General features: G+C 37.7%; 1 protein-coding gene across 15 annotated transcripts in view; it reads left to right on the top strand.

Annotated features, from left to right (window-relative positions):
* Positions 1-16,440, top strand: part of ESRRG (estrogen related receptor gamma) — a 643,587-nt gene that overhangs the window by 449,347 nt on the left and 177,800 nt on the right. For all 15 annotated transcript variants that reach the window (XM_064383505.1, XM_064383507.1, XM_012459665.3 and 12 more), the window contains one exon: positions 12,647-13,062. In XM_064383505.1, the coding sequence (XP_064239575.1) occupies positions 12,660-13,062 (403 nt within the window). In that variant the 5' untranslated portion in view covers positions 12,647-12,659. The remainder of the gene's footprint in view (positions 1-12,646; positions 13,063-16,440) is intronic.

The following is a 16,440-nucleotide window of genomic DNA, read 5'->3' as shown; positions in this document are numbered from 1 at the left end:
AGGATGTTTTTAAGATCTAACCATGCCATTGTATTTATCACAGTTTGTTTCTCTTTGTCTTTGACTAGGATTCCGTTGAGCACACACACATGCACACACACATGCACACACACACACACAAGTATATGTATTTCACAATTTATTTGTTCATTAGTGATGGACACTTGATTTGTTTTCAGCTTGTGGCTAATATTATAAATAAAGCTGAGATTCACATTCCTAAACAGTTCTTTTTGTGGGGATATATTTTCAATGGTAGTAAATATCTAGGAGTGGAATTGCTGTGATATGGTGCCCATTTAACTTTAATAGAAACTTCCAAACATGTTTTTTTTTCCAGTGAGGTTGTGTCATATTATACCCTGCTGGCAACACATGTGATTTTTAGTTGTTGGACATCTTCCTCAGCATTTATTGTTGTCGGTCTTAGGAATTTTAGTCTCTCTTATGTGTGTGAAGAACTGAAAATTTTCTTTAATTTGCAACTGAAATAGAAACTCTAAAAATTACAGAATACATATTATAATTTAGGGATATCTGAATTAGCATATTCCTTATTGAATAATGAAAATCTTGAGTGTTGCCTTATATTTTATAATCTGTATAATCTTTAATCAGTTACATTTGTTTATGATAGCCATAGATTTTTTATAGGAAGTATATAGATAATCTATTTGTGCATGTAGGCATATTATTCAGGTCTCAAGTCTTTTGTTTGTTTCAGTGTTATAAAACAGTTTATCTCCTTTCATAATCTCCCACGTCTCTTAAAAAATCAGACTTTTATTACGTCTAATAGTTGAAATTATCTGTATAGCTAATTAATCAGAAAAATGAGAATTTTTTCTTACCAATCTAAATCACAACATTTTTGAATTTAAAAAAATTGGATATTAAGATACTATCACTTCAACTATGGACTTTACTTGTTAAAGTCTTCTCTATAAAAATGTATTTATGGGTGATAATCAGACTTGTGATAAAAATAAATTTTATATCACAGTCTCTCCAATTATTTCTGAAACTAAGGGAATGGTATTATATAACCTAGCTAGTGTTCTGTAATACTGGGTTAAAGAACAAAAGGATAATTCCTATAATGGTTGTAGAAGACTTAGGTAGTGAGCCAGTTGACTAAATATGTAATCAAAACTCACCCCAGTATTCACATGGTACCTTTTTTGCATTTGTAATGGATGCCTGTGGATCTTTATGTACTATTGCCTTTAGAGATAACAAATTTCCACAGACTTGGAAAGCAATAAAATACATTTAACACTAAATCTTTACTGAGCATAGTTTAATCTTTCTCTGATGCAGAAAGCACTTTCTAATTTTATAGCTCTGCAGACTCATTATTGCGAATGCCAGTTATTATATTGGCTAAGAGTAGAAGCAATGGTGAATCAAAAGGATGTGCTAATAGAATCTTAGATTGAGGGGAGTTAATGTGTGTTTACCCATATGCATCTCTTTATTTTAAGATATATACAATTGTTTTCCATTTCTATTTCTCCTAGGTTTTTTCCCCAACCCTCCTCTCCTCTACTCTTTCTGAATATATACATCACTCTCTCAAGTTTCCTTACCAAAAATACAATTTCGGCCTTTCTCTATATGAAAGCTATGACAAAGTGATTTTATAGCCAGTTCTGAAAGTGACTAAACTTGACAACAATTGTATTTTGTGACAATCTCTGCTTTCATGTCCCTGGCCTACTTTTATATCATCTTTTTTACCCCAAATATGAACAGTTTCATATCTCCACATTGGCTGAAAACAAATCCCCTTACCAGGAATACATTTTAATGGAAGAGAGCCTGCTTCACATAAGTCACCAGAGCCTTAACACCTTAACTCTGTAATATTCAATTTCTCACTCACCAAGAACCAAAGCCCTGTTTGTTGTTTTGTTTTTGTTATGTTTTTGTGTGGTTTGTGTTCATAAAGGTTGGGGAAGAATTAGTATTATGGAACTAAACCAGATTAAGGGGGAATGTGAATTAGATTTGGTAACAGATGGTGCTGTGGAAATTAAAGGTTCTTTGCGAATGGAAGCGACAGCAGCTTGCCTCTGTTCTCTCTGTCTCTCGTTCGTGCACTTGATAGACGGGTATAAATCACAACAATCCTGTCTTGACAGCCAATTTCGAGAATTTGATCTGGTTAAAGACATGGCTTTCCTGCTCCACTCACCGAAACCTGCTTCTATTTTATTTTTACACAGCACCTTGTCATATTTAGAAAAGCAGGCTCGCCTGCCTCCCCTTAATGAAATTTTTCTTAATTACAGTTTTAGCTCTTTAGTGTTAATTACTTTTTCATTCAGCCTGAATTTTTGTAATATCTCTCAGGGATTCTTTTTTCTTTTTTTCTCACCCTTTTCACTCATGCATATTCTTTCGTGTTTTTTCTGAAGATGCTTTTCATTGTCAGAAGTTGTTGTCAGAGGCACTATTTGAGACTCCTAATTACCAAAGTTACCAAATCAGAAAAATGTTTTAAAGGTGCTAGAAGCAGTCACCAAAACTGGCATGGATTTCAACAAAATTTCACGAAAAGGTGAATGACAACACTTATTTTCGCTGAATAAGGGCTGCAGAAATACCTGTTCTGTTAGGTAAAATAAACCCTACAGTGTATAAAGACATGGCCACAATGTGGCAGAATCATTTTATACCAGTGTCGACCTTGGGATGGTCTAGGGAGTCTGAATTAAAACGCAATCTTCAGATGTTGGAGAAGCTAAATGAGAGACGAGGAACACTGATCAGTTTGCATGGGTCCCTTACATCCAGATTCTCAGATCTGACAAGCTTAGGGGCCAAGAACTAAGGTTACCTCTTACATATCTACATGACATTTGGGCTTCCGACATATCAAGGAACGAGAAATAGAAGAGGGGGGGAAAAATCACTTCAAAAATGAAGAGAAGATTCTTTGAGCGAGCAACTAACAGTTGGTAGAAATGAAGCTTCCTACTGGCAGTCAAATCAAATGTAGTAACAACTCCACAGCTCCCCGCTGCTTGCTGACAGCGTGGTGTCACACACTGGGACAAACATTCACTTAAACACTGATTGCAGGGAATTGCCCTTCCGCCAACGCCTCCCACCAAAAACGTAATGAGCAAAAAGAGAACCATTTCTAGGAAAAAACCAAGAGTCCCACTCCCCAGTTCCCCTAAAATGATCACGTCTCTGTTTCTCCTTTTGTAGACTACTGGGAGTGAGTCTTGTTTAAATACTTATTCTCCTGCAACACACACACATACACACACACACACACACACACACACACACACACACACACACACAGACATGGGCCCTGCCATGTCCCTGAATGGTGACTCAGTGCAGTAGCAGAGAAGGAAATGGAAGTCTGGGAGTTTGAAGAGTGTTCCTTAGTACAATAACCCTTGCTCTCAAGGTCTAATCAGACTCACAAGCCAGTGTGGTTTTTATTTGAGTAGAATATATGGTTTTCAAAAATGGCAGAAATTCTTTAGGAAGCATGTAGGCAGATACTCTCATTTTGTAAATGAGAAAACTGAGAGTCAGGGTGGTACAATGACTGTCTCAGGCTACGCAGTGCCTAGATCCAGAGCTAGAACCCCTGTCTCCTACTGTCGAGTGCTGCAAGAAGTCAGGACTCCCTGGGAAAGGAGAAGAGAAGAAAAGCAAGCTGCAAAGACTTTGGTATAGTCCCTTTTTTAAAGTAGATTTTTTAGAGTAGCAAATTATATTTAGAAATTGTTCTCTGCGTGTTTGTATTTGGACTTCTGAATGTGACAGACAACAAGCAAGTCCTGATCTGAACTCTGGGCTTTTCGATGGCTTCTATTGGCTTCACTGGATGCTATCTTGCTGCTGAATAATCCTTTTTTTTTTTTTTTTTCAACAAAACCTGTCATGCTACAAAATAAATCCTTAGTCATTTCCACGGCTTGAATTAAATATATGTGCAGATATATGTTATTTTTCCTTGCCTGCAAATACAGGCTTGTGTGTTTTAGCTTTACTTTCTCTTCAAGTAACTAGTCATTGAAATGTTTATTTAAAAAGAGGATAGAGGAGGAAATTTTTGAACTAATAATTAGCTGAGTTCTCCTCCTCCCTGCCTCCTCACTACTCTCCTATTTCAGCTGGACAACACCTGATACCAACAATATAAAGTAACCTCTGCTATAGATTGCCCAAGACCAGCTGCATTTACATCCAGATGTTAACTACTGCAGACTAAGCTATTAAAGTAAAATTATAAATATAGTTTAACTGCTACCCAACAGATGTGGTTTATTATCTCTGATTATACTGTAAATCTCCATCTAACACAGAAATTCTCATATGTGCTTGAAGCAACGTTTATTTCAATAATGATTACCTAACATTTAGATTTTCTCACCACTGTGATTCACTCAATTGCAGAGTACCCTTTAGAGTTCCTCTCCTAGTGAACTGGCCTATGTCTGTAGAGGCAGCTAGTTTATTGGTCATTGTAATTGCTTTTTCAAAACACTTTTTTTTTTCTTTTTTTTTCTTCAAAACACTTTGTTAATGAGTAAAGAGTGACATCAATACTATGATCTCCATATCCTTATATCAACTTCTGATAGCATCTGCATTTCCTATTTCAGTGTAGCAGAGAATAGGAAAGGGAAACTCAGGAAGTCTGAGCTTTCGTTGACCTGGATTTGATTTGTGAACTCTTATCACTGGAGTGTCTGTGTGCAAAGCATCTATATTCAATTGTAATTTGTAAAGATCAGTTCATAGACTTTCTATGAGTTGAATGTTTATTTCTTCTCTAGTGCGGTGCTGTGGGAAGGTCTTCATTTAGCTGTCAGTCCCCTTCTGTTGTGTCGAGTTCACTTCGGTGTGCTCCTTGACTGCTTGAAAACAGAATTGTCTGAACGCAAGCAAACTTTATTGATCCATATTTCTGTTTGAAAGACCAGAGATTTGTAGAAGTAGGAGACTATAGCTTTCCCCTAGAAAGCTTACTGCAGAGGTCTGCTCGTGCCGTAGTAAATCTCTAACACCGAATAAATGTTACTTACATTCAGCATATATTGTAAGCTTCATTTTAACGATTTATCTTAGGTAGTTTTTTTTTTTAAGTCTCATAGAAACTTTTCATTTTAGTGGTGGTCCCCACCCGTTGCCTAGGGCTGTTACACTCTACCATGGGCATAGTGACCTGGTCAGTACCGGGACATCTACTACCCAAATGGTTGACTGTAGCACAACACTATTCCAAAGCCCTGCTGTCCTCGGGCTTTTCTTTAACAGAAGAGTAACTTGTGGAAAGTAAGAAATATTTTCAGGGATCGAAGACAAAATGCTTATTTTTCCATCTGCTGTGCGTCATTGTTTCTGTCTAGGAGGTTTTCGAGATTCTCTTTCCAGATCCATTGGTGTCATGTAGTTGAACAGTTGTGAGGATATAGTTAATTAAGCTGCATTAGAGCAAATATACACACTTGTTAAAACACTTAATTTGCCTCAATAATATTGATTACATGGCAGAAGTTTGTTTAAACTAAATGGTATTCCCCCCCTACTGTTACAGTTTTTGAATGCAATCTGTAGAATAGCTAATAACCATCATCAGTTAAATATCATGTTAGTTATAAAGTAATGTCATAAGAATTGATTTGGACTTGGCAGTGGAGAAGAGTTTTCCCTTCAAAGCCGATGTAGATGATTAGCCAGAGTTTTAAGCAGAATCATGGTTCATATAAACTGTGTATATTTTATAGACTTATAGCTGCTCTATATTACATGAGTGCCCATTATATTAAAGAAAAGCTCAGTTAATTATGCAAAGCATCATGTATGCAATTACTCGGCATTATTACGCATTTAACAGTTTTATTGATTTGTCAGTAGCTCACTTACTGTATTTAGAGCCATAAACAAGAGATGCTCACCCCCAGATTGAAATAGGTCCAAGAAAACAAGCTAAGGATAAATTGCACCACTAAGCGCTTCTGCATCCGATCGAATCCTTAAATACAGAAACTGTCAACAATCATAATGTGCAACACATTGTGATATCACAGGACCATTTCTTTTCCCATTAATAAAGTTTATCAAGCAGGAAGCATAAGAAATCACCTGGCAATACAAATTGAAGCAACTGCAATTTCCTACATCTAAAATAGTCTGGATGACGTAAGAAAATCAGCAGTCACTTCCAGCTTGCATGACATAGTAAAACGGGATGCTGCTGTGTCCACAGACACTTACAACACATACATACTTATGACACCCCTAGTCCTCATTAGTTTAATTAATCTTATTAGTACATTTCTCTTGCTGTCTTTCTGGGCCTCTATTACGAGAAATGAATTGCCTCCATTTCCAAATCCCTTAGATTTTGTAAGAGTGAAGACATGGGATTTCGTAGGTATCTTTATATGTCAGATTGAGTGACAAACCATCCTGGTTTACCTGGGATTCAGGGGTACCCAGGACATGGGATTTTGCTGCTAAAACCAGGATAGTTGATCAACCCAATGTTAGAAAAAAATTAAGTGAGGAAGGACCGTTGAACTCTACAACTCTAAAAGCACATAGGGTTTCAGTGAGGTCCTCCTGGTAAGAGTTTGGTCAGTACGTATGAAATTATAATTCATGGGACATTTTTGTGTCAATAATCAGCCAGATATAAGTTGGACGTGTTAATTATTTGTACTGAATTTCCTTTTTTGGTAGAGCAGAGAGCCTTTTACAGAGTTGGGAGAGCTTTCAGCTCTGATTGTCCTTTTTAGGGGGCTGGCCCCATGTCTCCACATTACATAGCTCTATCTCTTGTCAGCAACTCAGGCACCAGCTTTGATGGCAGTCATTTCCTTACTCTTGTTCTTGATGGAGTAAGTTAGACAGAGTCTTTTGAACTAAGTGCACAAGTTATTTGTTCAAAGAATCAAGAAGCAGCACTACTAAATCATTGTGATTCTGATATTCGGAAATCCATTCTATTAGATAGGACTCAACGTTTATTAAAGGAGGTCTTAAAATTATACAGAAGCATGTGTGCATAAGTTGCCATGTGTTTTTATCTTTCTAAGCGTGTGGGTCAGGATTCACAATTCTTCCTTTACAATTAACGATCTCCTTCTGTTAGGTTAACCAGGCAGACCTTAAGATATTTCTTATTAAAAGAAAAAATCCTTTCTCTTCTTTTCCCAACTAAGCCAGTGTACCTTAATGCAATGATGATATGTTAGACCCAGCAGTTGTCAAAGCATCGTATTACTGTGATGCCATAATGACACCCTGTCTCTGTAAAGTAGTCATGTTTTCTCAAATCACACGTTGCACCGTTGATTTCTGACATGACACTTCATTCGGTTGCTTTCCCTTTCTTCAGCATCACCATTCTCTGACAATAGCAGCTGGTGCCCATTTTGTTACTAAGTGATTCACATTTTGCCACTTTACGAGAGTGCAATTAGTTGAAGCAGGGGGAAAAAAAGCTCATTGTAAAGTAGCGTGCTTGAAGTTGTAACTCAGGCTGCCATGGGAGCTGCTGGGGTCATGGGCTCTGAAGCCTGTACCTCTGGGAGCTGCAGCATTAGTCTGGAGGTTTTCTTCTAAAAGCATAAACACACATACACACACACACACACACACACGCACACACAAGCACACACAGTAGGCTATTAAGAGCTTTCTATTTGTTAAAACACAAATACTTAAATATTTAGTCTGGTGATTTCAGAATGTAGAAAATCAACCAATCCCCATAGATTCATTTTTGTTTTGAATCAGTAGTGATTAGGTGGTGGGACTTGATAACCTTCTTTTCCGTCCCTGAAATTCTATGATTCTGCTGAGTCATACAGAGGAGCTGGGAACTCTTCTTATCTCTGTATTTGTATGTAAATTTGCAGGTTTGCTGTGTTGTGTCCTTACACAAAAATATTGAAAACAAATTTTTAAAGCATTTGGAATTTATAATGATGACGTTTCTAGGCCCTTAAGGATGACAAAGAAGAAATGAAAATGTGTTGACTTCTTTAGTTGACATTTATTTAGCCTACCAAAAGGTTCTTTATTGGTATAAATAAAAGTTGCAGAAGATCTTGCCTTAGTGTAACCAACAAGAAGATCTAAGATGACCTGTACACACATTCCTTATGAGAATTTTATGCACCCATTTTCCCATTCATTTATACATTTGTTTTAGTGGGGAAATACAGTAGCAAATGAATTGAAGATCTGTGTAAAATTCACATGATGAAATGCAGCTGCTTGTTAAAAACTTGAATTTCAATGAAAGGGTTAATAATGTATAGCCCTATGGAACATTATTGTTATACCAGTGTTTAACAAATAAAAGTACTGGCTGAGCTTCAGACCTACCATCGAAATGTAGACCACTTTGAACATCAGCACATGCATGTGGAAATTCAAAATCCTGGCAGTTCATTCACGATCACACATTTACCTGGTTGTAGGTGGAATCTCCGAAAACAATTAAGCTTGATAATTACAATATAAATCGAACATTAACACAGATTATCCTTTTTTCCCCTACAGCAGCAACTTTAATTGATTCTTATTCTTTCTTTCTCTCACTCTATGTGGACACATCTACACACCATTAATTAACTTTCAAAAATTGTATCTTTAAATAGTCAAACAACTAAGACATTTTATTTGCCTAATCATTAGTATCTACACCAAAGATAATTTTTACCCTTGCTGACCCTAAGCAGGGCTAGGAAGTGACTTCCTAGGTTGAAGTATGATCATCAGAATTATTTGATGCTGTATCTCAAATTGTGTTGAAATGCTTTTTAAAGCCCTGAAATTTCAGGACGTCTGTTAAATTCCTCAAATCTAGTGTCTCATGTAGAAACAAAAGGTTATTCTTGACACTGTTATTTCTCCCTCCAGTTTATTCTCAGGGGGTTCATTCAGAGGTTTTGGGAAGGGAGCTAGCTGGTCTTACTCCCTGTTCGTTTCATCATTTCTCTTAAAATAATAATGGTAACCATATTAAGGCTTTAAAATAAACATTTCCCACATATTTCAACACATGTTATTTCTATTCATAATTCTTAACTAAATTTATATTTTTATTAATCCGATATGACTTAAAATTTCTGCATTAACAGCACAATGTGGAATTGGGCTTATTCTCTTTGGCTACAGATAAAGCCATCATCTTGAAAATGGCTCTTTCTGACAAAAAGGTGTTCTTTTGAAATAAAGTCCTATTCACTACATTCCTCTTAGAGTTAATGTGAATTTTAGTGCCTCTAATTTTAGATTGAAGTGAAGTCTAGAATAAAACCCACCAGCTGACAATTGAATTTATAGATAGTTGTGAATATTTCAGGCTTGAATAATAGAGCTGTAGAATTTCAGAGACAGAGAGGCAGAGAATTAAGACTCGCTGTAGTTTTAGGTTATAACATAATAGTGTCTAGGAAGTGTTCGTTGTAATGAGCTAAGTAGTAATTAGGAGACAACTGTGTTCGTTCAGAGATTCTGTTTAGGCGTCACTCCAAATCCTGGGGTGGGTGAGGCAGTAGGACAGACCTGCAGCCAGCGCAGTGGCCCCTTCAGCCCTTCTCCACTCATGGGTGGTCTGTGGATGTCATTGCTGAAAAGAAAAGCGTATCTCTGCATGCCACCTCTACCTTGCTTGCTTGGTTATTTTTTAAAATTGAGTAAACAAACACCATTAAAAACTGTTGGCTTCAAGACATTTCTGCTCCAGACTTTGGAGTCAGACCTGAGTTCAAATTCAGGCTGTACTGCTTCCTAGCTGTATGACCTTCAGCAAATTCTGAAAGGTCTGAGGCTCATTTTCCTAAAGAGAAATACCTTTCTTCCAAAGTTATCTTGGGGATTCAGTGAGGTAATATTTGTGAAGAGCTCAGCTCAGTGCCTGGCACATAATAAGCGCTTGATAAATGGCAGTTCTGACTTTTACTATTTCCACTGGGTAAAAGATATTAATTAAGGAAGCAGTTCATGGCAGGGCAAAAACATGTTCAACCTACAGCGCAAATCCAGTTGGTTCACTTTCATTTATGGCTCCAGTGGCCAGACCTTGTTTAGGAGAAGATATTGCTTTTGTTCCAAGGACCTCCCTGGCAGCTTGTACCTCCTGAATTTCCTTGCTTTATCCAGGCTATTGCCAAGTTATGGACTGAGATTTTGGATGAGACAGCTTGCTGGAGAGTCCCTATTTTCAGGGACTTTAACGACATGCATTTGACACATAAATATTTGATGGCTTAGTAAATAACTGATCCAGAAATGCGAGGGTAATTTCTGGCCTTGTTCTTTAAATCAAGGGTTCTGCAAATTTTACAAGTCCATGAGCAAAGGCCTGAAGGAAAAAAATTGGGGTGAAAGTGACCATAGAAGATACAGGAAAAGAGAGAGAGGGAAAAAATTAAAAAAAAAAAAAAAAAAGAGTGCTTGAAGAAATCATGATATGTTTTGTGATCAAGCAGTTCCAAGCAACTCTCCTCCGGATGAAAAAAAAACATTTTCTAAATTAAAAAACGGTGCCTTGTAGGCAGATGGTGAAAGAGTTAATTGTCATAGCTGTGAGAAATTCAGTGCTTGAGAGAGGAAGGGGGAGCAAGCATGGTTTAGTACCCTAATAACTTCTAACTCTAGTCTAAGATCATAATGTATGTGCGCGCAGTCCAGTAATTATAAGGTAATAAGTGAAGTGGTGGTGTAAGTGCTCTAAATTAAAAGGAATTCGCAGGGCTGCTGTAAGTCAGTGTCGACCCGCTTTCTTTCAAACGTTGACTTGAGGAAAGTGCTTAGCCCAGAGTGCTAAGGAGACAAGGAGAGCGATCTATTAATTACAACGTTCATTAGCAGTGACGGGTACAAGGCAGCAGATGCAGAAGAAAGAGGATGCCGTAGTTCAGGCTGGCGAGGGGGCTATTTTTTTCTTTCACTAGTTCTTGAGGAAGGACAACACACGTGGGTGGGTGAAAGCAGGAAGATATTTTGGTGGCTTTCTCCTTCCTATTTGCTTTCTTCACATCTTGATACTGCTTGACTTTAGAAAGCTGTGCAAAATTTCTCAAAGTGAAATATCTTTGGTAAGAGGCAAATCTTGCCTCAACGCTTTGCTTTTGAGATCGCCTTCTTGGAAGAGTTACATGAATCTTCCTGCCAGAAAAGTTCCATATTTTTCTTTGTTTGAAAGTAACAGAACAATCGGGGAAAGAGAAGCTGGAGGAGGGTGTAAAATTTGTGCAGTGATGAAATATCATTAGATATATAGTGAAAGAGATAGTTGCATCTCTTTGGTTATCTTGTGAGGAGTCCTCCAAATTCTAGTGAATGACCATTACCCAGAAGGATTCCCATAAATCAGCTTTCCATTGGGAAGCAATTATCCAAGTCCTTTTCTTGATTGTCACCTCTTCTTTCTATGGTGGGCTCTCAGAAGGTTCTTAGAGATTTTGCTAAACGAGGTTTTGCACAATGGCTAAACAAAAAGAAAATAAGACTGATGATATATTTTCGTCTAATTATATTTCCAAAAATTTGGTCACTAGTGAGACCAACAAAAGGGATGAAGTGTGTCTTCTAGATAAGAGAAACAGTGTGTCAGAATAGATGCTTCAACATTTTTCGTTTTAGGAAGAATAATGTTAAATGACAGAAGTGGGTGAAGGACCATCGGAAATATCTTTTTTTAGGACAAAATTTGATACATTTCTATTTTACTGAATATAAATATGATATCAGATTTTATAATATCAGACAATATAATATCAGATTTATGGACTCATGGGTATACTGAAGGCTCAAATGGCTTTTACTGATTCATCTTTTAAACAATGGCAAATCACACACAAGAAACACATGCACGTATTTATTAATCAATACTGGTGATCAGTCACTAAGTTTTGCAGGCTTTGGGAAGTAATCTTTAAATATTGGCTGGAATTTTATACTTGATGTCCTTCTATATTGCCAAATGACTATGAAATAGAGCAATTTAAATAAAGGAACAAAGTGATTGAGGATATATTCCCTATGTGTTTTAGTCAGATCAATAAAAGACACAGTTATGCTTATGGAAGCATGCTGACACACAGTAATTACAGAGCTGAGGATCATCTGTTCGGTCTTGAAAACAAAAGTTTTATTCTGCTCGTAATAAAATGATTGCAGCATCAGAATGAGGAAAGAAAGGTAGAGTGAGGATAAATACAATTTTAGAAATGATATAGACTTTGCAAATCACCACCTCTTCCATTGATAAATTTAGAATCTAGAGTTAATTTAGATATTGACACTGGTTCTCCAAGAGAAAGGTAAAATAAAAGCAATTGGACGCTTTAGAGCTTTTGTTTATGGCCTGTCTGGGCCCTTTGATGTAACCCTGTCATGCCCTTATGCTGATTACCTTCTTGTAGAACAAGAAGTATTGACTAGAGAATGAATGATGTGTAGTCCCTAGCCCTTAGGAAACACTCTCAAAGAGCAATGTTTTTAACGTATGAATTCTGTTGTTTTTTTCCCTCCTTTTAATTTTCCCTTTCCCTTTCTCTATTTTTTCACCATCTCTTTTGTTCTTTTGGTCTCTGTGTTTGACACCCTCTCCTCTTTCTCTCTCTCTTTGTATCTCTGTCAATCTCAGGCTTCTCTGCAGAATGTCAAACAAAGATCGACACATTGATTCCAGCTGTTCGTCCTTCATCAAGACGGAACCTTCCAGCCCGGCCTCCCTGACGGACAGCGTCAACCACCACAGCCCTGGTGGCTCGTCAGACGCCAGTGGGAGCTACAGTTCAACCATGAATGGCCATCAGAACGGACTTGACTCGCCACCTCTCTACCCTTCTGCTCCTATCCTGGGAGGTAGTGGGCCTGTCAGGAAACTATATGATGACTGCTCCAGCACCATTGTTGAAGATCCCCAGACCAAGTGTGAATACATGCTCAACTCGATGCCCAAGAGACTGTGTTTAGTGTGTGGTGACATCGCTTCTGGGTACCACTATGGGGTAGCTTCATGTGAAGCCTGCAAGGCATTCTTCAAGAGGACAATTCAAGGTTAGTGTTGGATCTGGGAATACCCTCCCCCTCTTCCAAACTCACATGATGGGTTGTTTTTTGTTTTTCCTACTTCGTATTCTTATAAGTCAAGTTCCATAGTCTTAATTCTATCTTGAACAAAAAAGAGAAATAGATTACAATTGATAGTGGAAGATTTATAGGATAAAATTCCCCCAGATGTACTCCATACCTATTAATTTTCCTCTTACTGTTAAGCTTTAATGGTGCAAGGATAATAAACTTTGGTTAGAGTTTACAAGGGCATAGTTATCATTAGAGCATATTATTATTATTATTACTATTATTATATAGACCCACATTATTATATTATGTGAGTCTATATAGCAACTGTACAAATGCACATTGGACTAAGTGCTTTTGACCCCTTTGGATCTTCTTACATATGCATGGAAATAACAAATACTTTAGACCAGTGATTTCCAAACTTGAGTGTGCATTAAAATCATCTGGAAATCTTGTTAAAATGCAGATTCCTGAATCCTACCTCCAGAATTTCTGATTCGTTAGATCTGGGGAGGGGGCTTGCCTGAGATTGTATATTTTTAACAATTTTCAGGTCATGCTGATGATGCTGCTGGTCCAGGGACCAATAGAAAGAACCACTGCTCTAGACAGATGTCATTACCTATTCATCTTTCTTTTTTTCTTATGGTTAGATATACTTTTTCTAACTTTTAGATGAATTACTATAAAAAGACTTCCAAATTATACCAATAAAATGTCATTGAATGTTAAAATATACCTCCAACATATATAAGTGATATATACCCCAAATTTCCTAGATTACCAGATTTATAAATAACATTACTGCCCCCATGCAATTTAGAAAAATAGGACTGAAATTTATTTATGCCCTTTTAAACTGGTAATCTACAGATACAGAATTCAGTTAATTAACAAGCTATAGATATATATTCTGGCAGAAAATTAGGTGTCACTTTTTTAGATCTCTTGTGATCCACTTTTGAAGAAAATAGGGGAAGGAAAAAAATATATATATACTGAAGATCCGCAGCACACCAATGGTTCTGCTCAGTGGTTTACAAAATACGTCTTCTTCATAACTGGTTATAGACACCAAGTTTATCTTCCCACATATCAGTGGTTCTCAAGCTTGCCAGCTCATTGGAATCAATGGAAGACAAAAAAAAAAATACTGATGCCAGGGCTCATGTCCCCAAATTCTGAATTAATTGGTCTTGGACACAGCCAGGGATGGGGGGATTTTTGAAAGCTCCCTAGGTGACACTTAATGTAAAGCCACAGTTAAGAACCACTGCATTATACTGTGCCGTGTTCTTTGCCAACAGCTGTGAAGGTGCAGTAGCTGCACTAGCAGTATCAGTATCATCTGGGAAAATGTAAGAAATGCAAGTTCCCAGGCCCCATCATGTATTAAACAGAGTCTCTTAGGGTGGGTCTAGCAATCTGCATTTTACCAACCCTCTGGGTAATCCTGATGCTAATTCAAGTTTAAACCCACTGCTCCAGATCATGCTACTGCTCATTAACCACTGACCATAGACCATCAGCATCTAATGATCCCTTGTTGAACAGGACTGAAACCAATTTATTTGGAGTCTTCATAATTCTGTGATGTGCTAGTGTTCAAAGTACAAAGGAAGTAATATTTGTTAAGTACTAATCCTTTTAAATATTTTCACAAAACATGATTCTGAAACCCTTTATGTGTACATAGAGCAGTCTCCTACCTTCCTTTTTTCTTTCTTTTTGAGACGGATTTTTGCGCTTGTGGCCTAGGCTGTAGTGCAACGGCATGATCTTGGCTCGCTGCAACCTCCGTCTCCCAGGTTCAAGCGATTCTCCTGCTTCAGTCTCCCAAGTAACTGGGATTACAGGCATGCACCAACATGCCCCACTAATTTCGTATTTTTGGTAGAGATGAGGTTTCACCATGTTGGCCAGGCTTGTCTTAAACTCCTGACCTCACGTGATCTGTCTGCCTCGGCCTCCCAAAGTGCTGGGATTACACGTGTGAGCCACCGTGCCTGGCCCTTCCCTTTTTTTTTTTTTTTGAAACAGAGTCTCACCCTGTCACCCAGGCTTGAGTGCAATGGCACAATCTCAGCTGACTGCAACCTCCATCTCCCAGGTTCAAGCAATTCTTTTGCCTCAGCCTCCCAAGTAGCTGGGATTACAGGCGACCGCCACGATGCTTGGCTAATTTTTTGTATGTTTAGTAAAGACGGGATTTCATCACATTGGCCAGGCTGGTCTGGAACTCCTGACCTTGTGATCCGCCCACCTTGGCCTCCCAAAGTGCTGGAATTACAGTCATGAGCCACTGTGCCTGGCCCCCACCTTCCCTTTTAAGAGCATCTGGAAATTTAACTCTTCTCCATGAGTTGCACTGAAGATTTTAGTGACAGTCCTTAGTGGAATAGGCTGTACTGTCTCTCCCTTGGTTTTTTGTTGTCTGTTACATAGCTTCCTTAATCTGTGACTGATGAGAACACAATCAAAATATTTACTTAGTCAATTGTAGTGGCTCATGCCTGTAATCCCAGTACTTTGGGAGGCTGAGGCCGGAGGATCCCTTGAAGCCAAAAGTTCAAAACACTAATCTGGGCAACAAAGTGAGAACCCTATCTCTATAAAAAGTTTAAAAGTTAGTTGGGCATGATGGCATGTGCCTGTAGTCCTGGCTACTGGAAAGGTTGAGGCAGAAGTATTGCTTGAGCCCAGGAATTGGAGGTTGCACTTAGCCATGATTACACTCAAGCCTGGAGAGACAGAGCTAGACATGGTCTCAAAAAAAAAAAAAAAAATTTACTTAAAGCACAGTTCTCAAGGCATCACACTCTTACATAGTAGATGAGATACTTAATCCTAATCTTTTCATAGCCTTCCATAGTTTTAAATGAAGAACACAAAGCCAAGTTAGTGTGCAGTACATACAAATTTTCTAAATATCTTCCTAACTGTATCTGTATAATTTCTGGCTCATCATTGCTATATTTATTGACATTTTGTTTCAAAAATCTTTCATCTACTGGATCTTTATCTTCTTCATCCTCATCTATAAATTGAAGGCATTAACCTCAGAATACTTAAATTTAAAATGAAATATAAAATCACATGGAAAGCGAGTAAGCTAAAAACAGTGGTGGTCTGTGCATAGGCTTTTGATCACTTTTGGGCATTTGAGAGATCTCTTCAGCCTATTTGCTAACACTGCAAAACTTGAGCATGAAAGCACACCTCAAATCTTTGGGTGTTTACCAGCCACTGTTCAACAGTGTTATAATCCTTATGGTTACAGAGTATATACAATTTAAACTGTTATGAATTTGATTTTGTTAACTCAGTTTACACAGCTCTGCATCTAACTAC

This window comes from Aotus nancymaae, unplaced genomic scaffold (genome assembly GCF_030222135.1).
Source record: "Aotus nancymaae isolate 86718 unplaced genomic scaffold, 86718_ANA_hifiasm-v0.15.2.pri h1tg000032l_0, whole genome shotgun sequence".
Lineage (NCBI taxonomy): Eukaryota > Metazoa > Chordata > Mammalia > Primates > Aotidae > Aotus > Aotus nancymaae.
This window is presented reverse-complemented; position numbering and strand designations above follow the sequence as displayed.